The 27,330-nt window shown below is 45.2% G+C and overlaps 1 protein-coding gene across 1 annotated transcript in view; it reads left to right on the forward strand.

Annotated features, from left to right (window-relative positions):
• Positions 1-27,330, forward strand: part of XYLT1 (xylosyltransferase 1) — a 165,938-nt gene that overhangs the window by 86,473 nt on the left and 52,135 nt on the right. Inside the window, exon 3 of the mRNA XM_082200075.1 lies at positions 9,986-10,517. Within this exon, the coding sequence (XP_082056201.1) occupies positions 9,986-10,517 (532 nt within the window). The remainder of the gene's footprint in view (positions 1-9,985; positions 10,518-27,330) is intronic.

Here is a 27,330-nt window from a genome sequence, read left to right on the forward strand (position 1 = left end):
ATGGGATCTGCTAAAAAGCTTGGCCTTATCCCTTGCTCTGAGATGTCCTTGTGCATCCTGCCCTTCTGTTGACAGGGTGGGGCCTTTGAACCAAAGCAGATTGTAAGTTACAGGGACAAGAGAGGTGGCAGCATTTGCCCTGGGTGGAAGAGGGAGTGCAGAGCTACTCGTGGTGGTGTCCTTGGCCAAGGAGAGAGATGCTGGATTGCAGGATGCCTAATTATGGCCATTTTCTTGCTGCTGTGTAGCTTGGCTTGTGAGCGGTGTTGGCTCCATAGTGCCATCTCTTACTCATTGCTGCGGCCGCTAGCCAGTCACTTGCCCTTGTCCCTCTGGCCCCAGCCAACACCACCGCTCAGAAATGTGAATCTGCTTGCTCACATGGAGAGGACAGGTGCAGGAGGAAACAACATGGGTCAGTAATCTTGTGGCATGGGGCCTCACCTGTGGGGCCTCAGGATCCAAGAGATCCTGAGCCAGTTTCGCTTCACCCCTTGAAAGCCCCATTTTGGGGGCTTTTTGCTGGCCACCACCAGCCCATGCAAAGTCCACAGAGGTCAGCAGAGGGAACCAGCACCTCCAGTCCAGCACAAAGCAGCACATTGCTCTGCTACCCAGTGGACAGCACCCAACCAAGTTCTCAAAGTAGATCCATTGAAATGAATGTATCCACGTCAGTTGTGTCCATCAGTTTCAATGGGTGAACCGGACTGACTTTGGATGCTGACTTTGGATCTTAAAATTGGGACGCAGAAACATTTAAAACAAAGCAGTGCAGTGCAGTAGCAAGTAGCGCTGATGGTCTCATCTACGCTTGGTTGGAAGGCAGTAAAAGCAAACATGCATCCCTTGACGACCTTCAGTTTAATAAACCTCTTTGCTGGCGCCTCCAAATCAGAATGCCCGTTCAGCAGCAAATTTAGCTTTCACATTAAGCTCTCCTTGAGACCTGTCACACAATTATTTTTAGGCCTGCTGCTTCTAAAACCAGAGCTGACGCGCCTGGCTCCGGACAGGCCTCTTAATGAAAAGAGACACGAGGAGAAACCTCAAAAGAATTCAGCAATATAGATCTCTCTGGCAATCCCAACTCAGGGAACAGCCCAGGGCTGAGTTTAGATAAAGGCTAAATTGCTGCCTGACAGTTGCGATTGGAAGAGAAAGGCCCGTGGAAAGCAGTTGCACGAGGAGGTGCGGAGTCGGGAAATGTGTCTGGAGAAACTACCGGATACAAATGCAGCTGCTCACATTAGCTTGTTAAGGGCGGAGATGGTTTCGTTTGCAAAAGACGTTGAGGGGGATGTTTGGATTAGAGAGGCATCAGAGGGGGTCTGTCTCTCGCCTTCTGTAGCGGCCCGCTTAGTTGCTCTTTTTATTTTATGGATTGCCTTTGTATCCCACCTTTTTCTCCAGTGAGCATACATGGTTCTCCCTCTCCTCATATAATCCCCACAACAACCCTCTGAGGTCGGTTAGGCTGAGCGTGAAGTGACTGGCCTTGAAGGTCACTTCGTGAGCTGCATGGTTGAGTGGCGATTTGAACCCTGGTCTCCCCGCTCCACGCTAATTACTGGTTGTCAGGGAACTGACATCAGAGCAACAGGAGAAGGAGAGGCTCTCCGATTCTGCAGGGGAAGGTACCAGCACAAGGGGGAGACGTAGCTTGATAGAGGGGGAAGGAAATCAGCGTAACACCAAGGATCCAGGAGAGCAAATGGCAGAGGAGGTGGAAGGGCTCCGGGATTCTTCCTTGGAAGTCAGTGAGGAGAGCACTGGTCCTCCACTACCCACGCCCTCCCTGCGCAGGAGACTTCCGCGCAATGAGAGGCGGAGACGATTGGGTGTCAAGCAGCTTTTATGCTGGCAAAGGTTTAAGAAACGCCCACAGACAGATTCTGCTAGCGACTGAGGCAGCCACGCTGAGATGGGCTGTGCAGTCAAGACGGTTTAACCCATGCAACCAAGCTTCCAAACGGGGACAGTTTACGCACGAGTAACTCCCAACCCTTACACTGGTGGACCATGCTTTGACTAAATCTGGGGTGGGGGTGTCAGAGATTGTGGGTTCCCATCAGGGCCTTCCTCATCTAAAGTTCTGTTTTTAAATGAACCTTGGGAACTTGTGGCCCTCCAGTGATGGACACTAACTTGGATGGCTTTGAAAGAGGATGAGACAAGTTCATGGGGGATAAGGCTATCAGTGGCTACCAGCCACAATGACTAGGGTCTGCCTCCCTGGCTGGAGGCAGCGATGTTTCTGAATACCAGAGGCGAGGGTGCGCTTGTGCTCAGATCCTTCTTCAATGTCCCCCCCAGACATTTGGCTGGTCACTGTGAGAACAGGTTGCAGGGTCTTCTTGTGTTCTAATGGAGTACGGGAGGAGCAGGTCCTTGTCTTTATCAATCTCTGGGGCTTAAGTAGATCCATCCATAATTTTGCATGTGATGAAACCATGCAGTTTCTTCACCACGCAGACCAGGCGTTGTAGCTCAACCCACCTGGACAGCTTTGTTAGAAGCGTCATTTGTGGGATGCGTGGGGTGATGGGTATGGACCACTGTTCATGGCAGTAATGGGGGAACCCGTTGTCTTCCAGATCTTGCTAGACTACAACCCTCATTAACCCTGACCATTGGCTGTGCTGGTGGAGGATGATGGGAGTTGGAGTCCATCCACATAAGGAGAGCCACAAGTTCCCCAGCCCTGCTGTTGGGTTAGAGGCAAAGCATCTCAAGATACCAGTTGATGGGAGGCAAGCATTCATATGGTTGGCCACTGTGGAAAACTGCGGTGGGCTCAAGGGACCATTGATGTGCTCAGACATGGGTGATGCCAAGAAGGGAGGGAATTTGCACCTGTCTTTGCCAACCTGACTGGGTCTCACAGAAGCTGCAGTCCAAAATACCTGGAGGGCAGCAAGTTGGGGAAGGCTGGACTAGAGGAAGACTGAACTTTTAAGAGTTGCAAAGAGTGAGGCAGTTTAATGGATGCCCCTAGCACACTGAATCAATTTTTGACTTTAGAATGAAATGTACTGAAAGGAGCTCTATCGATCTGTGTTGAATTAGATGTAATGAACTGGCTGGGTTTAATGAACTAGATTTACTGAATTTATTGAAATTAACATTGGTTGTACACCAGGATGTTAAAAAGTGTTGGAAGTCTTGCAGTTGCTATTAGAAAACTGAATTAAAATTGAGCTCGGAATGAAATGAATTAAAAGAGCCATATGGATTTATATTGAATCAGAATTGGACAATAAATAAAATGTAGTGAGTTTATTGGAACTAGAAATTGAACTGATTAGCTGCAGTGAATCAGACTAAGGTTGTATTCCTGTGCACACTTTCCTTGGGAGTAAGTCCCTTTGAACACAGTCAGATTTACTTCTGAGTAACCATGCATGGGGTTGCACTGAAATGCTACAATCCTATTCCCAGTTTCCTGGGAATTCCCAGTATCCATGCAACTCAAACTTACTTTCTAAGTAGACATGCATCAGATTGTACTGTTAATTAATGTATTGGAACTAGGGAAATGACCCTATAGGATAGGATTAATGGGCTGAATATATTCATTTGGGAAGTAATTGTACATATATAACAAGTAATACATTTAGAGGCTATAAGCTGCCTTTGCTTATTTTAGAACACTGGGGGAAATAATGGCCTATTATAGTTGATGGATAAGCTGACAAGAGAAAAAGAGAGATGAGTATCTCGTAAAAATAAAAGCTTTAAAACATAAATCTTAACTGTTTCTTAGAAATCATAAACTGCAAGAGGGAAATAAAAAATATGTATATAACACTCCAATGTGTTAGAAAATATTACTTATTTATCAAGATTTACATACTGCTTGGTTGCAATAGAACCTCAAAAAGAAAGAAAACAATAAAATTATCAGGTAAAAACAACTACTACTTAAAATGTTCAGAAATGCACAGTGGTCTGAATTCCCAGCTGGCAGGAGCAAGGGTGCTGTGGACAGGGCTAGCCAGTGTCTCTCTGCCCCTCTCGCCTCGCATTCTCAGTCCACACCTGAGCAGGACTGGTGAGATGCGAAGCATTCTGCTGTCCACCAGTTTTTTTCAACGTTTGAGAGTCAGCTGACATGTCTGCAGGTAGGGAGAGTTGCTGTTGTGGTCGGATTCTGCTTGTGGGCTTCCCAGGGGCATCTGGTTAGCCGAGGGGATAAAAGAATGCTGGACTAGAAAGCCCTTTTGCCTGATCTGGGAGCAGGACCCAGTTTCTGTGAGTCATAAGCAGGTAGGGTGCTATTGTCTACAGGTCCTTCTTCTGGGCTTTCCATGGGTTGACCACCTTGAGAGCAGGATGCTGGGCTACGTCTGGACTACTGGCTTGATCCTTCAGTTCTTGGTCTTATGTTTCCCCCTTATAATTAATACAGTTTTTCTCTGCAGAAGAAACAACACAAGAGTCTGATTGCAAACCTCAGTTAATGTCTGAAGCCTCTGAATTTCCAGAAACCAACAATTGTTAAAGTGCAATTTAATTTTTAAAAAAAAATTAAAAGAGGAAAGCATATGGAAAGAGCAAACTGCATTAACATCTGTTCTTTCTCCCATCTGCTGTCTTTGGCTTTGCTCTTGCCCAGATCTGTCCAACTGGCTAGATTTCCAAGGAGGCTCATTGCTTATGAGCTATTTCTTCCAATAAAGTTCATTATTTTTTCTTCATCATGACTGAAATGGAGAAAACGTCTCTCTCAAATGCGGAACAGCTTTTTGAGAGAGGTTTGTTGTTGTTGTTTTCCCCTTAATGAAAAGAGCTGGATGTTGAGAGAACAGGTGGAATATAAAATGGATCTGGCTGGGTTGTGGGTTGTTGTTTTTTAAAATGTCATGCTTTCCAAAACAATTGTGAGATCACCTGGATCTGTTATCTTTTGTTTATCTCAGAGTCTGTCTCCCGTTTCAAGCCTTGTGCCACCTTTCTGAAATTCAAGGCTCTTCTAGTCCAGCATCCCATTCTCACAGTGGCCAACCAGTGGCCGTAGGAAACCCTCGAGCAGGACCCAAATGGAAGAAGAAGAAGAGGAGTTTGTATTTGATATCCCACTTTATCACTACCCGAAGGAGTCTCAAAGCGGCTAACATTCTCCTTTCCCTTCCTCCCCCACAACAAACACTCTGTGAGGTGAGTAAGGCTGAGATACTTCAGAGAAGTGTGACTGGCCCAAGGTCACCCAGCAGCTGCATGTGGAGGAGCGGGGAAGCAAACCCGGTTCACCAGATTACGACTCTACCGCTCTTAACCACTACACCACACTGGCTCTCAATACTAGAACTTGTGGGCATCCAATGAAGCTGAATACTGGAAGATTCAGGACAGTACTTCTTCATGTAGTGCAGAATTGAACTATGGAACTCTTTCCCACAGGAGGCAGTGATGGCCACTAATGTGGATGGCTTTAAAAGAGGACTGGACGAATCATGGGGGGAGAAGGCTATCAATGGCTACAGGCCAGGATGGCTCTGCTCTCCACAAGTAGAGGCAAGCAATGCTTGTGAATAACAGTTGCTGTAAATGACAAGGAGGAGAGCCAGTGTGGTGTAGTGGTTAAGAGCGGTGGACTCGTAATCTGGTGAACCGGGTTCGATTCCCCACTCCTCCACATGCAGCTGCTGGGTGACCTTGGGCTAGTCACACTTCTTTGAAGTATCTCAGCCTTACTCACCTCACAGAGTGTTTGTTGTGGGGGAGGAAGGGAAAGGAGAATGTTAGCCGCTTTGAGACTCCTTCGGGTAGTGATAAAGCGGGATATCAAATCCAAATCCAAACTCTTCTAGTATTATGAGAGAGAGGGAGGGAGGGAGGGAGAGAGAGGGAGAGGAAGGGAGGGGGAAAACTTTACTCTGTCCACACTCTCCATGCCACACATAATTTAAAAAACTTCTGACACCTTGACTCGCCTTTCCTCTAAACTAAAAAGTCCCAAACACTGCAACCTTTCCCTATAAGGCAGACACTCCATCCCCTTCAGTGCCAGATTTACGTACAGTGATACCTCTGGTTGCAAACGGGATCCATTCCGGAGCTCCATTCACAACATGGGCAGAACACAACCCGCGTCTGTGCCTGCGTGAGTTGTGATTTGCCGATTCTGCACATGCGCATGACATCATTTTGCACGTCTGCGCAAGCGGCGAAACCCGGAAGTAACCGTTTCCGGTACTTCCGGGTCGCCGCAGGACGTATCCTGAAAGAACGTAGCATGAAGCAGAAGTAACAAGAGGTATGGCTGTATAAGCTAAACAAGCTATAGCTTAGAGCCCCACACTCGGGGGGGGGGGGGAATAAAGGAAAAAAACCTGGATGTACATTTCCAAAATAGAAGATAAAAAACTAATAAAATAAAACCTACATACAGCAACATTGCTTTGTGTTGTGTAGACTCCTATGATGTAAGCAATGGGCCCCGTTTGCTAGCCTGCTCCCTAAAATATCACTGGTTTGCTCATTTTTATATATACGGTGCCTACGCTCTGCATGGACTGGTTGCAGGGCAACATGTGCAAATGGCTTCAGATACCTATTAGGTCCATAAATTACCATATAACATATATTCAACACAAAAAAACAGCAACAATTTGTTGTTGACAAAAGACAGCTGGACATATAAAGGGCCCCAATACCTTCAGTAGCTTAGGGCCTCATCAAACCTAAATCCGGCCCTGATCCCCTTGATCATTCTGCTTGTGCTTATCTGAACCTCTTCCAACTCTACCATATTCTTTTTTGAGGTGAGGCAACCAGAACACAGTATACCGAAAGTGGCTGCACCACAGACCCAGTGACGTGTGTTGCCTGGAAGACAAGGAAGTGTCTGAGGAGTGGGGTGGCCGGGGGGGGAGTCCTGAGCACTGTATTTGGGCCCCCAAGTATGATGCTTCCCACCCCTCCTTCAAAGCCTAATGCACATTGACCCTAACAATAATGATAAGAAAAAGTCTCAGCCTGTTTATGTTGTCGAATATTATCCTACTTCTTCTTGAAGGAGCTTGGGGCAGTTATAGAAAGCAAAGGGTTTGGGAGGGTTGGGGAGGGGGGGGCAATGTTGAGCTGAGAAATGGAACTGGGCCAAATGCCAGCTCTTGACCTTCATGGCTGAGCTTAGCCATGTTAACACATCAGCCACCTGCTTGCAGCGTTTCCGCCCCACAAATGGCATGGGAAACAGGCCTTCAGCATAAGGCAAACATCTGTTTGGAGGAGCAGAGGCTTTTAAACATCTCCAGGTTTTGTTTTTTGTTTTTAATTTTTTTTTTAAGTTCACCTTGTTTCCCATTTTTTTCACTCGTGCTTTTTAAATCGAGCGGTTTCACTCAGCTCAGTCAAGTGTGTTAGGAACATCTGCTTTTGGAGTAACCGGGAACAGTTTAGAGAAAGCAACTGATAGCAAGCGATGAGCAGATGCTGATTCTTGAGAGCTGGGAGCCGAGAGGGAAATTAATAAGAGTCTTTCAAGGGGGCTTAACCATGGAGTGTTCTCAGTCCACTTTTTATTGGCCTGGGAAACAGCCAGGTTGGAGCTCAACAGGGCACAGCCACGGCACGTGTATACTAGTCTCCTAAGTTCTATTAGTTTTTATCTTCATTGTTAATGGTGATGGTTTTTAATTGGTTTGTGGGTTTCGGCCACGTTTGATCTATGGTTTTGTTTGTACTGCTTGGAAAGCATGTGCACGTCTCTAAATTTTCTAAATCAATAAATGAAATATGGTAGGCAGGGAATGAATGGTCCCAGTGGGAACAAAGACACCAGTAAGAGCGTTGTGTGTTTTTTCAAAGGCTGATCACAAGAGTGGAAGGGAGGGTTTTCATTGAGATCACAACTTGGGGAGCATCCTGCGGTTCCGATAAAAATCGCCACCTTGCACCAACCGTTAAATTTTCTGAAAACCTGGTGTTCTTTTTTGAAGGCTAAGGCTATCAATGTCCACTAGCCTCAATGGCTTTGTTTGACCTCCACTGTCAGAGGAAGCAAGCCTCTGAATGTCAGTTGTCAGAAACTAGTGGAGGGGAGAGTGCTGTTGCGTGCAGATTATGCTTGTGGATTTACCAAGAGACATCTGGTTGGCCGCTGTGGGAACAAGATCATAGAATCATAGAGTTGGAAGGGACCCTGAGGATCATCTAGTCCAATCCTCTGCAACAAAAGAATATGCAGCTGTCCCATATGGGGATTGAACCTGCAACCTTGGCATTTTCAGTGCCACACTCTAACCAACTGAGCTATCAGAGACTCAGGATGCTAGATGGGCCTGTGACCTAATCCAGCAGGGCTCTTCCTACTTTCTTGGAAGCTGTTTTTATCCACTTGTCTAGAAATGTTCCCAGTAAACCAAGGCTGGCCAATGTGGCTGCTCTCCAGATACAACTGGACTCCCAACTCCCATCTTCCTCCATGGTCAAGGACGATGGGTGTGGAAGTCCAGCAACAACTAGAGGATGCCTTATTGGCTACCCCTGAACTAAATCATTCAAGTTTTTCCCTTCTGTTTTCGTACATGCAGGTATGTTTTTTTGAGCAACATATGTATAATTTCTGTATATGTTATCTGTACCCAACCCATGTCATAACCGAAAAGAAATCAGGCTGAGGACGTTGGCAAGGCATCGTAAAACACTACTGTGTTTCTGTCATTCCTTTCCAAAACATATGAACAACTGCGCATGCACAGCGACTAATATTAATATTAATTGTATCATTACCAAATAGATTCTGTGGTTCTCATCCGCGGGGGGCTGGGGGGGGATCCCAGCCCCCACAAAACGCAAGAACATCCCAATAATCTCATTAAAATGAAAGAAGCCGCCATGTTCAATTAGCATAAGTAACCCCAATTTGTAGCAATTGCTTGAGGATAAAGAAAACAGGACAACAAATCATGCAAATGAATAATACTTAGTCTGTCACAGCAGTGGGAGCGACAGTTCAGTAGAGAAGTTCTGGGTATAATGTTAATAAGCTTTACATTTTTTACATTTGTCTTGCTCTGCTTGAATTATGTTTTCTTTTCAAAGCGATAATGACCCAAAACTACCGAGAGCAAAGAGTTTGAATGTAGGGCGGCAAACATGCAGAATGCTTCCTCCGAATTCGGCTGTGCTGAATGGCTCTGTGCCCCAGAGCAGAATTCGATTTACTTATTATTTATATCAATTGTTCTAGGCCGCATTTTGACCCAAAGGGAGCCAAAGCAGCTCTCAATGTAAAATCCCCCCTCACCCACACAAAAAACCCATCCTAGTCGTAAACCATTGCAACAAAAACAGATTTTAAAATGATGTCGCGAACAGCACAGTGGAACGGAACCATAAAATGGATGGAATCGAAGCCATCTCTCCAAATGGAAGACCAAACAGCAGTGGGAGCTAGTGCCCATTGGGCAGAAGGCAGGGAGAGCAACAGTAGGGGGAGCCAGAGCTAATGGGAGGCAGAACCACCACCTGTCTGGTTGTAAGGATGGAAGGCAGAAGTTGGTAGGGACCAGCCTCCCAATGCCAGTAAGGCAAGAATGGGTAACCCATAACCTTCCCTTCTGTGTTCTACACAGTTGTAACTTCCATGCAGCTTTATATTTCAACAGGAACTTTAAAGAGTTTATATAGCGCAAGAAAATCCATTTTTAAAAGAGATTTTAAAAAAACAGAATGGAAGAGACAGAAATGATTCAGTTCCATATTCCAGGGGTGGCTAGCATGGTCTCTCCAGATGTTCCTCAATACATTGCTACATTTCCCAGCACCCTTCACAAATAATGACTCATGTTCCCATGATTCTTTGGAAGGAGCTATTGTGCTTTAAATGTGCATTGAATGTGCTTTCAAGGTCTGGTGCAGATGTGAAGACGGGCCAACGGTCTGATTCAGTGTCAGGCACCTTGCAGATCCACACAGGCCAGTGACCATCCCGAATTCTCAGAGCAATAATCGTTTTCCCCCTTTGCTTCTGCAGGACGGCTACTTTTCCCACCGGCCGAAGGAGAAAATGCGGACGGACAGCAACAACGAAAACTCCGTCCCCAAGGACTTGGAAAACATAGACAATAGCAACTTTGCTCCCAGGACACAGAAGCAGAAGCACCAGGTGGAGCTGGTGAAAAAGCCCCTGAGCAAGCAGAAGGAGCGTTTGCGGAGGAAGCTGGAGCAGGAGGAGAAGGTGAAAGAGAACTCGCTCCTGGGGAAAAGCTCCAATGAAGTGCTGCAGTACGGCCACCCAGCCCCAAAGACCAGCATCAATGGCAGCCAGTTGAAAGACATCCACAGGTCCCAGGCCAGGCAGCACCATCTGAAGAAGAATGGGAACAGCTCCCCTGAACTCGCCTACGAGCAGCCCCCCAAATGCGAAATCTCGGGCAAGGAGGCCATCTCCGCGCTCTCCCGAGCCAAATCCAAGCAGTGTCGGCAGGAGATTGCTGAGATGTACTGTCAGCACAAGCAGGGGAAGCTGATGCCAGAGCAAGTGACTCGTTTCTGCCCTCTGGAAGGTAAGTCGGCCCATGAGGAAAGGAGAGATGTGGCTGCCACTCCCGATTTTCAAGTAACATAATACAGGGAGCCCTAAAAATGTGCTCTCAAGTTTCAAGTATGGGGAGGGAGTTTCGCGACTTAGGGACTGCCACAGAGAATGCCCTCTCCCCGGCCACCACCACCTGAGCTTCAGGAGGGCATCCTCCATGGATCTTAGCTCCCGAGAGGGTCTGTGGGGAAGGAGGTGGTATTTGGGGCTCCCACCATTTAGGGCTTTGAATGCTAATGATAGTGCATGCTAACACACTGCTCACTCTACTGCTTGGCTGCCTTCTTCATCAGCTCTACTTGCCTGTTTCAAGATGGACACTGTCGATCTTGCTTGCTAGTAATCTGGGGGGCAGAACTGCTGGATTCAGTCACATTTCAACCAATCCTCTCTGCTCACGGAAATCAAACACACAGGCAGATGGTTAGACTAGAAAAACATTGATGAGAGCTCTGCTAGATCAGCCCACCAGGCCTAGCGTCCTTTTCCGGCATTGGCTAACAAGCAGTTTGTTCCTCAGCAACTGGTCTTCAGAAGCACAGGGTAGCAAATAGCCACGGCCAGTCTTATCCTCAGGACAGACAAAAGAAGGTACTTCTTCACACAGTGCATAGTTAAACTGTGGGACTTCTTGTCCCGGAGGCTGCCATGTTGGATGGCTTTAAAACAGGTGGACAAATTGGTGGAGGTGAAGATTACTGGGGGCTGCTAGCCCTGATAGCTGTGTTCTGCCTCCACCTTCAGTGGCAGTAATGCTTCTGAGTACCAGTTGTTGAAAACACAGGAGGTGAGAATCCTGTTGCACTGTGGGTCCTGCTTCTGGGCTTCACACAGGCATCTGGCTGGCCACCTTGAAAACAAGATGCTGGACTAGAAGGGTCATTGGCCTGATGCAGCGTCTTCTTGAACTGTTCTTACATTCTAATAAAGGTAAAGGGACCCCTGACCATTAGGTCCAGTCGCGGATAACTCTGGGGTTGCGCCTCATCTCGCTCTGTAGGCCGAGGGAGCCAGCGTTTGTCCGCATGCAGCTTCCGGGTCATGTGGCCACCATGACTAAGCCGCTTCTGGGGAACCAGAGCAGCGCACAGAAATACATTCTAATACCTCCATAAATATCTCTCGTTTGCCATTGGTTGGTGGCCATTACCTCATCCTGAGGAAGGAAACGCCATATGTCAAACTACACACTGTGTGAAATGGCATTTCCTCCTTCTGTTCCTTCTCCTCAGACATAGAGTTTTGGAGCGAGTTTTGATCAGTGCATATGCCCACCTGCATTCTGTTGTCCCTGAAGAGACTGTCAATCAAATCCCAAACAATGTCTATTTTTTAAATTAAAAAAACAGCAGTTCCATAATTTTCGGCACGACATCTGTATTCTGAGCTATGAAACGTTTACACTACAGTATTAAATTCCTTGTTGAAGCAGCTGATTGATTAAAGAACAGCGTCTTCTGGAACTCAGAAGTTCACATATAAATTACTTTCTGGTGTAAAACCAATGACGCTCTCTCTCAAGTTTTGCATACCTGAAATTGCTGGTTGTTGTTTTTTAAGCCTATTTTCTTTTAATTACCCAGAAGGGAAAAATAGATTGCTCTGTATTTTTTCAATTAAATGGAATGAAATGCAAATGGGGAACATATTCTGTTACTCAGTATACACTTTCAACATAGCTGGAAGTTCAGGCTTCAAGCAACCATTAGTTCAGCATTTTGAACACCCGTCCTAAAGCAGTTATTGCTGGGATCTTGAAAATGCACAATTACGATTCTTAATAACCTCTACAGGGATGTGACTGTCATTTAAAGGTCCCTGTGCAGCAGGCCTGCTTGTTGGTTAATAACATGCTTCTGCTGCCCAGAAAAGAAAAAAAATGGGTAGCCCTTTTTGAGCTTGCTTCACTTCCATTTTGAACAACATGGAAATAAGGGACAAGGTAAGGCAGGGCGTTTTGCTGCCCAATCCTTGGCATTTGCAAACTCTCCTCTTGACACCCACTGGGACATCAATCTTGGTTTCAAATTCTGGAGACACTTGCAGTTGTTTATGCTGCACTCACAGATACCAGGAACATAGCTGTCAACTTACAGATTTGAAAATAAGGGACCAGTAGCCAAAATAAGGGATTTTACTATTGTAAAGAGTTACATACATTGGTAGGATTGACAGATGCTGTCAATCTGGCATGAGGCGGTTACGGCGCTGTGGCAGCCGCTGAAGCTCCACCCTTCTGCGTCCCTCCCCATCCCCTCCTCTTCCTCCTCCCTCAGGCCGCCTCCGGGCTCACGGGAGACCTGGATGAGAATCTCTCTCCCTCCCCCCTGTCTCTTGGGCAGGGAAGGGCCGATGGAACTCCTCGCGCCAGGACGGCGGTGCCAGCGCGCGATCTCTCGCGCAGCGGAGGACCCCGAGCTGCTGCTTCCCTCCCAAGCCGGGCGAGCATGAAACCCGGAAAATTTAAGGGACATCATCAATAAGGGACAGCAGCGGGACATGGTGCTGGGATAAAGGAGTTTCCTGTCAAAAAAGGGACAGCTATGACCAGGAAAGACATATGCAAAATCAGGGGTTCTCCAGCAAAGAGATATAATAATAATAATAATAATAATAATAATAATAATAATAATAATAATAATACCAAACATTAAAAGCTTCCTGAAACTAGGATAACATTAAAAACTTCCCCAAACTATGATACCACTTTAAACAGTCATAGTATCCCACCCAAGACTTCTGGGAGCTGTAGTTTGTTAAGAGTGCTGAGTTGTTAGGAAACCCTCTGTTCTGCTCTCAGAACTACAATTCCCAGAGTTCCCTGTGGAGAGGGATTGATTGTTAAGCCACTCGGAGAATCGTAACTCTGTGAGGGGAATAGGGGCCTCCGAAGGACTCTCAGCACCCTTGGTGCTCCAGTAAACAACAGCCTTGTTGTGAAGAGCGAGGGAGACAGAATTGTCACTATCATTGGAATAATGTTGCTTTTTACCTGATTGCCGCGAATGAGTCTTGGGTTTGGATGAAAGGGAGTTAATGGGCCAGAATGACTGTCTGATGTCCCTTAGTGGTCAGTGAGCAATTTGTGCCAGCCACATCCTTTGTTTGGAAAGATTGCAGGTAATTGAGCCAAGATGAGTGATGGATGTCTCTTTAAGGGCACTAATTGTTAGAGGGTGATTTCCCAGTCCCACATCTTCTCTGGAATGTGGAAAGCTATTTGGGGAAAGTGGAACACCTTCCCCATCACCCACTCCTAGCTAAAGGTTTGGGGTTGATATGTGAAGTCTGTGTATGAGAAAAGCTGCACTTAAAATTTGGGAGACAGACATAGGGAGAGAGAAATGAGCTGTGTCCCTGGAAGGCTGAAAATATCCTGGGGCAGCTCTCTCTGGGGATGTGGTGTGGGGCAATGGGTCTGCTGATTTGATAAGAGTGCTTAAGCGATTAATCTCCATCGTTGCTGGAGGTGCAAAATCTATTGCCCTCCTATTTGCTAGACTCCAGCTCCCATCAACCCCATTCAGCATAGCCAATGTTAAGGGATGATAGGAGCTGCAGTCCCATAACATCTGGAGAGACGCAGTTCCCTACCCCTGGCCTATGCCCGGCTTGCATATTTGAAAGTAATTGCTCTAAGTCTGCAATGAGCTCCTTGGTACTGCTGGTAGACTCTCCCTGGTTGGAAGTTTCTAAACCAGCCTTTCTCAACCTGTGGGTCCCCAGATATTGTTGAACTACAACTCCCATCACCCCTAGCTAGCAAGGCCAGAGCTCAGGGATGATGGGAGTTGTAGTCCAACAACATCTGGGGACCCACAGGTTGAGAACCGCTGATCTAAACCAGAATTGGGTGGCCATCTGCGAGGGATTCTTTAGCTGTGATTCCTGCTCTTGGAGTCCTTTCCAACTCTACAATTCTGTGATTCTGTTTTTCTATGATCTCTCCTCTCCAAGGAAGCCAAACCCTTGCAAAGCATTGCCCCTGGAACATTTTGCTCCTTTGGGGTCCCCAACACATTTTGAAATCTGTTGTGAGGACCACAAAATACCCATTTCACAGAAGGAAAATCAGCAGTGCTTAAAAGTGCCACCCCCCCAAAAAAAACCCAGATAAAACATCTGCACAGACCTTAAAATGAATTAAACATATATATAAAAAAGGAGGCAGTACCCTATAAAAAAGGCACCTACCCCACCCTAAAGCCATTAAAAAAATATAGAGGGGCAGGGGGTCTTGAGAGGCACCAACCTGAATGTTTGCAGGTGTCATAGCACCCATGGGTGCCACGCTGGAGGGTGGGGGAATCGGGGTGTAGCTTACAACAAATGCAGACAGGAGCCTGGCCACTTCCTTTTTATTTCCAGGATGCGCTATCCTTGTATCGGCATCGCTTCCCATTGGCACAGGAATCGACTCCTGCCAATTTCCATTTTGTCCCCATCTCTGGGGATAATTGATAGTCCGGAGAACCAGCCGGGGTGTAATATTTAATATTAATGCCTGCTCTCATGCTGGTTGTGAATTAGCTTTGCTAGACTCAATCATATGTCCTCAGCAGGCACATGTGTAATTAAAAAGGAGCGCACATCGGGTTCACAGTTGCACTGAGATCTGCCTGCTGTAAAAGGGCCGTATGTTCCTTTGGGTTTGCATACTGGAGGAATGTAATTACGGTATTGCTAAACACTTCTAGGGTTCTGGTAGATTCTCCCCCACCAAAAAGAAAATATTATTTTTTTAAAGATCCTTACCTGGAGCAATGCTATTTCCAAAATAGAAGGGTGGGTTGTTTTTTTAGCGCAGGATTTCTTGCTGTGCTTTCCTAATGAATAAAAGCAATGGACGCACAAAGGGAAGCTGGATTTTTGCTGAAGTTCAGTTTTTGCACACACCAAAAAAATGTATGGGGTAGGAGTAATGTTCACAAAAAAACTGACTTTCCACACTTTTCTTTCATCTCCCTCCATCCCACACTTGTTGTTGCTGTTGTTTAGTCGTTTAGTCGTGTCCAACTCTTTGTGACCCCATGGACCAGAGCACGCCAGGCACTCCACTGCCTCCCACAGTTTGGTCAGACTCATGTTAGTAGCTTCGAGAACACTGTCCAACCATCTCGTCCTCTGTCGTCTCCTTCTCCTTGTGCCCTCAATCTTTTCCAGCATCAGGGTCTTTTCCAGGGAGTCTTCTCTTCTCATGAGGTGGCCAAAGTATTGGAGCCTCAGCTTCATGATCTGTCCTTCCAGTGAGCACTCAGGGCTGACTTCCTTAAGAATGGAGAGGTTTGATCTTCTTGCAGTCCGTGGGACTCTCAAGAGTCTCCTCCAGCACCATAATTCAAATAATTCATAATCCCACACTTAGAAACATAGAATTTTTGAGTGGAAAGGGACCTGAGAGTCATCTAGTCCAAATGTAGGAATCTCAACTAAAGAATCCCTGACATGTGGCCATCCAACCTCTGTTCAAATTTGAAAGGAGAGGAAAAGAGGTGAACCTGGGAGAAAGCTATATTTGGCAGGGAAGAATCAGAGAGAACTGGGTTGTTTGAAAGGAAGGGAAAGGCGAGGATGGGAGAGGGGCCCCTGCTTCACTTCAGATCAACAAGCACCAGCTTGAAAGGCAGGAAAGCCTGGTTTAAAAATATGTCTTGTTAATGAATGGTTAGGAGATACAGAGCAAATCACATTGAAGCATGGCATTTGAGATGTGGTTTCCTTTGGGCCTTAATTGGATTAGTGGGATCATATTAAAGATATAGTGACTATGCAATGTTTAGAGGATTATTCAGCCCCTTTCTCTTTTTCATTTTTTGTATCATCTAATCCTGTTGATTGGGAGCTGCTTTAGAGTGAACTGCAACCAGGCAAGCAAGACCAAAGTTTCGGTCTTCCATCTGTTCCCAAGTGCCTCTTGCCTTACCGCAATGGAATTTCACAGAAATGGAAACAAGCATGGTGGCTTTTCCAGAAGATGCCCACACTATAGCTAAGCCCCACTTTCGCTTAGTGCTGCACCAAGTACTCCAGATTGCGCACGTCAACCCTGATGGTTTCCCAGTCATTTAAACTTTAGAAAACGCTTCTTAACTATCAGAGCATTTCCAGGAATTCGGTAAGCTCCTGGAGATATCAAGAATCCTCTGTCCCTGAAAGGCTTTTTTCTTTCTTTCTTTTTTTAAGGCTTTCAGGGATGTGTTTAGATATTAGAGTCACTTGCCAAGGTTAGGGCAGAAGTGGTCAAAGGTGGTGGTTAAAGTGGGGCCAAATTAGGCAGAACACATGAGAGTATGAGATGCCCCTATGAATGGGTAGATCTCAGTTTTGGTTTCTCTCTCAGTTCTTCATGTTTCCAGTCTTAAAGTTCACTTCCCCACATTTCCACATCAGTTTGCAACTTTTTTCCCCCCTAAGTCCTCATGAAAATTGACCAGCGTTTTAGTGGGAATTTATCCTAAAATACAAAAAAAAATTATATGGCATTGTGCCTGATGTACTCAATTTTTGCAAAGCAATTTTCCTTAATAGAATTAATTTGCAAATAGATGCATTTTTACAGACACTGTCCCCTGGCATATGTGTTTTCGTACCCTTTACTTGGTGGAAGAGGGGCATTACAAAATTCAGAGAGAAGTGCGAATTTGAAGAGATGGCTGTGTTTTGCTTCTTGTATTGTTTTAGGAAATGCAGATTAGGTAGAATTACCTTTAAATGCAATCTGAATTGTACTTCTCCCCTGCCCCTGGAGAACCGGCCAGTGTAGACAAAACGGATGGACAAATAGTCTGATATGGTATGAGGCAAGTTTCTGTCTTCTTTAAGAAGGAAAGGCTCCTCCAAAATTTCCTCCCCGTTAGTGAGAATGTCTTGGGGAGAGGATTTTTCCATGGAGTTGGGACAAACCTTTTGGTTCCTGCCCACCTTCCTAGCAACAGACTATTGTTACACCCCCACCTTGGCAACAGGCATTTGTCCTGAGTCAGTACAGGGTTAACATACGTGGAATATATTTTTATCATAAACTTTTAGCTACAGGGATTTTGATGTAAGGTGGTGAAGACAGAAAGGCTCTGTTTTGTTATGTGTGTGCTATTGTAACTCAGCACACACACGCACCCCCTATGAGTAATCTCCCAAAGCCTGCCAAACAGAACCAGTGTTAATTGCTTATGCTAGAATCTATTTGCTGTTGGAAATGTCACACCATAAATTATGTTTCATTTCTCCATCTGACAAGCAATGTACCCGAAATAAATTGGTCCCGTTTCCACTCTTCTCCCTCCGCTCTGATGTCAATTTTATTTGCGGTATCCTTCAATTGATATCCACGGCGTGTGTCGTGGGTTGCGTTGCTGTTGTTTTTTGGAACTGCAAAAAGAAACCCGCAAAAAAAAAAAACCCTCTGATCAATGTTAAAATAGCTGGAATGCTGTTAATAAGCACAACAGCAGCAGCAGCAACAACAACAGAGTGTGGTTGGTGCAAACAGTCCAAGCAGGATGGTGCAATTTAGTAGATTTGGGGGGATTAAAATTGCACTGAGACCATCCTTTTCACCAGTGGGAAGCAAAGCAAAGCCGATTGACAGTCTTGCTAGGGAGAGAAACGACTCTTGCTTATTCATGAGTGTCAGGGCTCGAGTCCTGAACAGGTCAGTGAGGAAGGATGCAGATCTCTGTTGTCAGCGAAGCGAAAAATGTATTCAAGGAAATGAACATACAATGCGACGTAGTGGTCTCAGAAACCCTTCCCAGTAGGTCTTGCTCCTGTGGAGCAGTTGCCAGTACTGAAGGTCCCTGCCTTCTACCTTTTCTAAGGCTCCCATCTAAGAAGGCAAGAGTCCTGAGCCCTCTTCGAGTGAGCTCCCGATTCTTCCTTTGAAGTCAAATCTCCTGGTGCCAGGTGATTGACTGGTGAGAAGCCCCACTCACCTAGCAAAGGTGACCTAAGGAGGGTGGACCTATTCTGCATCCAGCCCAACCTCCAGATCCAGTTCTCCATCCCTAGACGACACTGGTAACTGGGTGAACTAATGGGGGATAGGGCTATCAATGGTTACTGGCCACAACTGCTGTGTTCCACCTCTCCTGTTGGGGGCAGTATACCTTTGAATGCTAATTATGTGGAATCACAAGTGGGTGGGAGTGGTCTTGCACTCAGCTCTTGCTTTGGGGATTCCAATTGCGGCCTCTGGTTGGCCACTCTGAGAACAGGATGCAGGTCTGGATGGGCCTTTGGCCTGATCCTGCAGGGTTCATCTTAAGCTGCTAATGCTCTGAAGTCAGTAAACAACAGCTTCCTATCTTTGCCGTGTTTGCCTTTGGATCTGCTGCCCCCTGCGAGAAAGTGAAGATTCTGCTCTGTCCTGTTTCATTGTCCTAAAGAGAAGGAGGGGAAGTTACGTTATCGATCAACCAGGCTTTTAATATGCCTGAAATAGAGCAAAATGAGAGATGGAATCAATAAAGATTATTTCCCTGAGTCTAATTTGAGCTTTTTGCCTTGATAAATCCTCTCCCCCCCCCTTTTCTCTCACTTCTTTTTTTGGTGACATCCATGGTGTTTGTTATATTACATCAATATTGTTGCCTTTTCGGTTAATTTATTTCATCTGTGACGCTTTAGAGGCCGTGGTTAACTGCCCGCAGTTACCTGCGCTTTGAAGGATTAGAACCTAAAAATGGATTATGTGAGATCAAAGCAGAGGAGAAGAGATTTGAATCAGGCTGCCTGAACATCCATTCCTGCGAGGGTTGGCATAGTTTTGTTCCTTCTATCTGGAAGGGCGAGGAAATCCGTGCAGAGTTTAGGAAAGACAACTCGATCCAACCGGGGCATGGGAAGCCTTATACGGAGTGAGGCTTTGTCTACACTGGCTGGCAGTGTCTCTGTAGGGATACAGAAAGCAGTCCCTCCCAGCCCTAACTGGGGATCGAACCTGGGACCTTCGGCACACAAAGCAGATTCTCTCTCCCACTGAGCTGTGGCCCTTGCTCAATGCTTGCATCAGTACCTCAGAAGAAAGAACCAGAGTGTCCCCAGATCTCCTTGTACATCTCTGAACTCATACCTGCCAATGCTTATCTGTTACATGTGCTAACAGAAGTACTCATTTAGAGATCTTTACCGAAAAACAATTGTGCCCCACCAACACTTTAAAAAAGAATAAAGATGAACAGCATTGCGGTTACCTTAGAAATCTTGCCTTGCTTATTACTGCAGGGGAAATAACCAGTAAACGCCGATATTACGTTAGCTAGTGCAAGGGAATTAGCAAGAAGCATGTGGTATAAAAACGTTTATTTGAGCAAAATGGCCAACAGAAAGTGAAAATTGCTTTGCAGCTTGAAACACCAGCGCAGAGATGTGAAATAGTAAAATGATAAAGGTGATTACAACTTATACAGGCTACCATTCCCCCTGGGGCCATAAACTTAAACTGCTTCTGGTATAAATATATAATATATAGGCAGAGAGATGCCTTATATAGACTTATTCAGGTGTTTCCCCCACCACCACCCATTTAAACTGGGCAAATTGTTTTAATGATTGTTGCTGTTATGTATACAGTGTGTTACAAGCTATTGCGAAAGACCCTAGATGATACAGAAATCGAAATAATTCAGAATTATGGGATATTGAGGCCTTAGCTCAGGATAGGTTGTTATAAGAAGGCCTCCAAATAATTAGCTGTAGGGCAAAGATACAGAACCTGTGGCCCTCCAGATGTTGCTGGACTACAGCTCCCATCATCCCAGACCATTGGCCGTGCTAACTGGGGCTGATGGGAATTGGAGTCCAAAAGCATCTGGAAGGTCAAAAATACCTCCCTCTTCCCCTAGTGGAGGCTGGTCCACTGCTGACCTCTCTATATAACCAGTCAGGTGGTGGCTCTGTGTCATGGACTGGCTGGATGCAAGGAGAGATGGGAAACACCAGTTGGGGAACCTCCAAGGGAACCCGGCTCTGAGCCAGAGGACTGGTGGTGGAACAACGATGAGCGGTCAGAGAGAGAAGAGGGAACCGACTTGAGTGGAGGTGGTGTTGGAAGTTGGAGAGGCAACAGGGTTTAGTGAGCAGGACAGGGCTGTGGCAGAGAGCAGTCCAGAAGCAGAGGCAGAAGCTGAGGTGGGTCAAGAGGCAGAGATGGGGCAAGCTGCTGAAGAAGCCTCTTACTTCAACCAGCTTTCCTCCCAGAAGAAGCATGAAGAGGGCGGAACAAAGAGAGACAAGACAAATGAGAGTGAGGCTGATGGGGAAGGAAGCAAGGGAGGAGGAGACTTAAGGAGCAGTGGGAAGGTGGGGATCTTCAGTCCTCACAACTGCCTCATCGGGGCAAGACCTATTGGGAAGAGTACCAATGGGTGCTAGCCACCACTACCTGGAAGGGGTGGTGGGAAAAAGCCAACGTAACCAGCCCTTCCCAAGAGATTGCGTCATTTATAGACATATTCTCAGCAGAGCTGGAGCTTTTCGTAGCCAAGGAGCCCTCGCAGGGCAGGCAGTACATCGAAAAAGCACCTCTCTGCATCCACCAAATAGATGATCCTTGTATAACCATTTAGTATTCACTGTGATCGTGTTGATTATGATGAACTAATTAGCTGTTAAGTGATGTGATAGGTATTTTTAATAGGGAATTCATTCTAATTCCACAGTAATGAATGTACTGTTACTTTTAAGTGCTATTTGTTTATGCATATGAGTCGATGGAGGAGAGGGGGGGGGGAAACACTGTGGGCTCATATGCTCCAACAAAGCAAGGAAATAATTGTGATTTGTCTCCGAGGGATGATAGCATCTTCATAATTAGAAATGTCAAAAAAGCAAGTTTGCTGTTAAGATTATTGGTCTGGCAAGATAGCTATCCTTGTAAATTAGATTCCATATCGCTGTATCTCGCTTGTACATGTCGCGTTCCAGCGTCCTGGTTATTAGGCGCTGATTTGTAAAACACAAAAATGATTTCAGCAATTGCTTATGACTATGAAATCCTAAATGAAGAGAATTATATTTTGTTTTGATGTTTTGGGTTTTTTTTTATTTAAAAATGCATAAACAGCTACTTTGCCGGTGCATTCTGGTTCCATATAGAATGCAGTTTGCATATGACTGGATAGTAGCCAGGAGAATATTCAAATAACAAAAATGACTGGCATGCTGATCAGATTCCATATACTTGTGAAATGCAGGTTGAAGAGGTTAGTTTAGAGACCATAGAATCATCAAATTGTAGTGTTGAAAAGGACCCTAAGGGTCATCATCCCTAACCATTGGCCATCCTGTCTGGGGTGATGGGAACTGGGGTCCAAAATAACTGGAAGGTACCACATTACCTATCCTTTGATTTAGACCAGGGGTCAGCAAACTTTTTCAGCAAGGGGCCGGTATACTGTCCCTCAGATCTTTTGGGGGGGCCGGACTATATTTTGAAAAAATATATAAACGAATTCCTATGCCCCACAAATAACCCAGAGATGCATTTTAAATAAAAGCACACATTCTACTCATGTAAAAACACGCTGATTCTCGGACCGTCCCTGGGCCAGATTTAGAAGGCGACTGGGCTGGATCCGGCCCCCAGGCTTTCATAGAATCATAGAATCATAGAGTTGGAAGAGACCACAAGGGCCATCGAGTCCAACCCCCTGCCAAGCAGGAAACACCATCAGAGCACTCCTGACATATGGTTGTCAAGCCTCTGCTTAAAGACCTCCAAAGAAGGAGACTCCACCACACTCCTTGGCAGCAAATTCCACTGTCGAACAGCTCTTACTGTCAGGAAGTTCTTCCTAATGTTTAGGTGGAATCTTCTTTCTTGTAGTTTGGATCCATTGCTCCGTGTCCGCTTCTCCGGAGCAGCAGAAAACAACCTTTCTCCCTCCTCTATGTGACATCCTTTTATAGGCTTTAGTTTGCCTACCCATGTTTTAGACTTTCTCCATGCCCCCCCAGATCGTGTAGATTAAGAAAATCAGAGATTCACAAATTGGGCTAGCCACATCACCCTCCACATTAGTTGACTGGATTTCTGCCGTTTCCCTTTTTTTGCTGCAGAGAATCAGACAAAGTGCATAACCAGACAGGCTGGACAGATGCTGCCCCATTTGGACCAATTGCATTCCCAGGCCCAATTCAAAGTGCTGGTGTTACCCTTTATTGCTGTAACCAATGGAAGTTGATATGCTGGTCCTCCTCAAAAGTAGTCCCATTGAAATTAATGTTTTTAGGCCTTTTCCAATCTGTTTAATGGGTCAACCTTGAATAGGCCTTGAATACAACCCTATCAATCACAATTTGTAGCAAACGTAGATTTTATAAAGGATTGTGAAAACTTTAAGGGAAGGGCAGAGGTGGTGTTCATAAGGAATATTGTCTTTTCCAGATATTCAGCTTTGATTAGCAGATATCTTGTCTCTTATCCATGACTCTAGAAGATGCTTTAAAACCATGCTTTGAGGGTGGGGGTGAGCAAGGATCCTGGAAGAAAAAGAAAACCACAGCATAAAAAAAGACATAAGTACTGGTAGTGCAGTGGCAGAAGAAATCATCTAGAAATCCCCCAGAGGCAGAATATCGGCTAGTCTGAAAAAAGATTCAGCCCAAGAGGTGAAAACAGTGATTGAAAGCAAGTGTGTGGGAGGGTGTGATAATGGTAAGATGGCTTCTGCAATTGTTGCTCAAGCTGAGTAGCTATTTTGTCGCCTGTGTTGTACTGTTGAAATCAATTATGCTAATTGTGTGAATAAGTGCTATTAAAAATAACAAAGGGTTGCAGAATTTAGCCCTACCCTGTGGTTCCAGTAATGCAGCTATAATGATCATTTATTGGCACAATCTAAATAAATAGTGTGTGGATCTGCAAAAGGAACGGCGTTCTGCTATGCCTGCTACCCATTTATCTTCGATAAGTGATGTACACAATGCAGCTGCGTAATGTGTCAGTAGGCAGAAACATTCTAGTATGCATTATATGTTAGAGCATAGGAAGCTTGCCTTTAGACCAGGTCAGACCCTTGGTCCATCTAGCTCAGTGTTGTTCACACTGGCTGGCAGAAGCTCTTTGGGGTTTCAGACTGGGGGCATTCCCAGCCCTACCTGGAGATGGCGGGCATTGAACCTGAGACCTTCTGCACTCCCTTCTGGAGTCTTTGAACGTAAAGGATAGAATGTTGTCCTGAATAGGCAGATCTGGTCCCACTTCTGACACCCTGTTGCCTAATTCAGGCTCCATGCAGGTGTGGGTAATGTAGCAAGCATGTCAACAGGGGTTTATAGCACTCCCTGGCAGGGTCCTAAAAAAAAAACCCCACAGGCCGGTTGCAGCACTTCTGCTAATCCAGGGGGAAGAAGATGGACAGAACCAACTAGGTTGTACAGTGGTACCTCTGGAGCCCCGTTCCGGAGCCCCGTTCGCATCCTGAAGTGAGCGCAACCTGCGTCTGCGTGGGTCGCGATTCGCTGCTTCTGCGCATGCATGTGATGTCATTTTGAGCATCTGTGCATGCGCAAGCGGCGAAACCCGGAAGTAATTCGTTCCATTACTTCTGGGTCACCGCGGAGTGTAACCTGAAAATGCTCAACCTTAAGCATATTTAACTCAAGGTATGACTGTACTTTATGGGACAGCACATAGCTAAGCCGCTTGCCTCCTGATTGCAACGCAAAACTCACCAACTTCTATTTTGATGTCTTAACTTTCAGCACAGATATCAAAGGAGCTCAAGGTGGCATTCATGGTTCTCCCCTTCCTCATTTAATCCCCATCACAACCCTACGATGGAGGTTAGGCTAAGAGGCAATGACTGGCTCAAGGTCACCCAGTGAGCTTCGTAGCTGAGTGGGGATTTGAACCCTGGTCTCCCAGGTCTGAGTCTAACACTCTAACCACTGCACCACGCTGGTTGAAAACATTCCAAATTATAGTACATAGCGGTTTATGGAAGGCCACCGAGGCCTTTAGAAAAGGCAGGAATCATAGAATTGTAGATTTGGAAGGGGCCATGAGGATCATCTAGTACAGGCATGTCCAACCAGTAGATCGTGATCTCAACAACTCTTAGCAATCCACCCACCCCACGCACGCTCCTCTTCCCTCCAATGATAATGGGTAGATCACTGCCAGTTTTTTTATACTGGGAGTAGATCACAGTCTCTTGGGAGTTGGACGTGCCTGATCTAGTCCAATCCCCTGCAATGCAATAATATTTTGCCCAACATCGGGCTCGAACCCACAGCCCTGAGATTAAGAGCCTCATGGTCTACTGACTGAGCTAATAGGGAGTACAGATCTTTTCTTACTCAACCAAGCACATGCTGTTATCATTGTATGTGGCACAAGTAAATGCTGCATAGGGGGTTATTGATCATTTAAATGTCATCCCCAAACGTACACCTCAGCTTCTAAATATTAATAAATAAAAAACTATTAAGAGTAATTGCCATCCTGCTGATTCTCAACAACCAATTGTTTTAGCTCTATTATTATCTGCCTGTTCTTTAAACAATTTAGAAAGAAAAATGCAATTTTATATCGATCTCTTTTTCTTGTTCCATTAAAAGGAATTGATTTGCTTCCCTTGTATAGCATCAAGCTGAAATTAACCTGACATTCACTGCTTGTGAAAAGAAGGCATCTTTTGAAGAGGTTGGGGGCCCCATAGTGGTCTGCTGGGTGAGAGATTCGGGAACATGCTTTTGTGCACTGCAGGAAACTTTCAGGCTGATCCCAAGACTCACTGCGCTGGGAAATGAAATGCTAAGAATAAGCCCTATCAAACACTCTCCTAGCGTAATCTCACCCAGACATGATGACATGCAAATGCTGTCTCTAGCGGTGGGAGAACACCTCAATTTTGGTTTCTCTCCATTTCTTATTTTTCCCCCAACCTTAAAGTTCTCCACATTTCCACATCAGTTTGTGATTTAAAAGAAGAAAAAGCCTCATGAAAATTCATCAACTTTGTAGTGTGACTGTCTCCTGATGTACACATGACTTTATGTGTACAAAGCAATCTCCTCTAATCTGAAAAATCTTTGCGTGTTATTTTCACTAAAATATACATTTATTGAGCACATTTTGTACCCTTTCCTGGCTGGTGAACTGCATTGCAAACTTCAGAGGTGGGTGTGCCTTCTGAAGGATGGCTATATTTTGACTCTGGTATTGTAGATGTGCTTTCACACACAAACATTCTCCTCCATCCTTAGTTATTGTTGCGATGTTGTTGCCCGTAAACACACAGAAGCCAAATCATAAGATCTGGGTGCCAGATTTGACCACTGCAGTGGCATTTTGGTCACTGAAAGTTTATGATCAAACAGCCACTTTTTGTAATGTAGTCAAGTTTCTTTTTGGTTCGTTTGGCTTGGTGGTTTTCTACTTGTTTCTGCCAAGCTATGCCCACTTGCAACACACTCTGACTTCAGCTGATCGCTGCTGCTTTGCCTACGCAGGTAGATTTCAAATGGGTCACCTGGTGTCATTGCAAACATCAGGTGATGGAGAGGTGGGAAGCCTTGCCCAACAGGGAATGGGGGAAGATAAGGATCAGGCCCACAAACAGAATCCAGGATAATTCTCATTGGGAATATTGTACACAGGGAGGGGAGGTTGAACTCTCCCCCCCCCCATGCTAAGAAAGGGGAGTTCTCATTGGCTCCAACTTCTTTTTTAAAATGCTAGCGTGATTCCAAACGGCATGCTCAATGTCACATGGAATCACTCATTTTTAAGACTCATTCAGATCTAGCACTAAACAAGTGGGTCTGGGCAATAAACGATGGTTTGTTAAAACAAAGAGAGCTTCATAAACCATCATTTAGCACCATATCCAGACAAGGTCTTAACACTGGCCAGTGTATATTATATTTTAGTAGCATGATAAAACCCCTTTTCGGAAACCATCTTTCTGAGAATGGTTCATCCTCCTCCATTCCATGAATATTTTCTAACGTTTCCTAAGCTAAAATGCCTCATATGAAAGAACAGAAATTACAGGGGTCTCTGATGTCCTGTTAAGAACAGTTTCAGGTTAAGAACGGATCTCTGGAACGAATTAAGTACTTAACCTGAGGTACCACAGTATGCAGATGACCAAAAATAGCTTTAGCATATGTAATGAGACAAGAATCCAATATCTCTATTCAGACCAGGTTTCTCCATAGTTTTCAGTTTAATAATAAGTTACTAAACTTTAGCATGCACACAAAAGCTTATACCCAGAACAAACTTAGTTGGTCTCTAAGGTGCTACTGAACATTTTTTATTTTTAAAAAATTTATTTCTACTGCATCAGACCAACACGGCTACCTACCTGAATTTATAGTTTGTTTTTTCATTAATAATGTCTCTCTGTGTGTGTGTGTTTGTACGTACATACATATTGTATCTATTTACACGTTTTATATTTATTGTGCCTACTTAATACATTTACTTTGTACAAAGATACAGTTCAAGGCTGCATTCACATGGAAATTTATTCCCTTTTCTTGATGTTTCCCTTATTACAATATGAACTTTCCCATGACCTAAAATCCACTTCCATAAATAGAACGGAAGATAACACAAGTTTTGCAAATTTCTGTGTTGTTTCCAGAAAAAAAAATCATTTGCAAATAGCACAGAAAATGGAGCATTAAACTTGCACTGCATTCCGTAGTATTTCCAGAAGTAGCTTTTACGTTGTGTGAAAGCTCAAAGTTCATGGCAAAACCCAATCCAAATGAAGAGATTTCCTCCTCTCTTTTGCGATCCTTCTGAGTTCTTTTGCAAGGCAGAG

Source organism: Podarcis vaucheri, assembly GCF_965113315.1.
Source record: "Podarcis vaucheri genome assembly, chromosome: 14".
NCBI lineage: Eukaryota > Metazoa > Chordata > Lepidosauria > Squamata > Lacertidae > Podarcis > Podarcis vaucheri.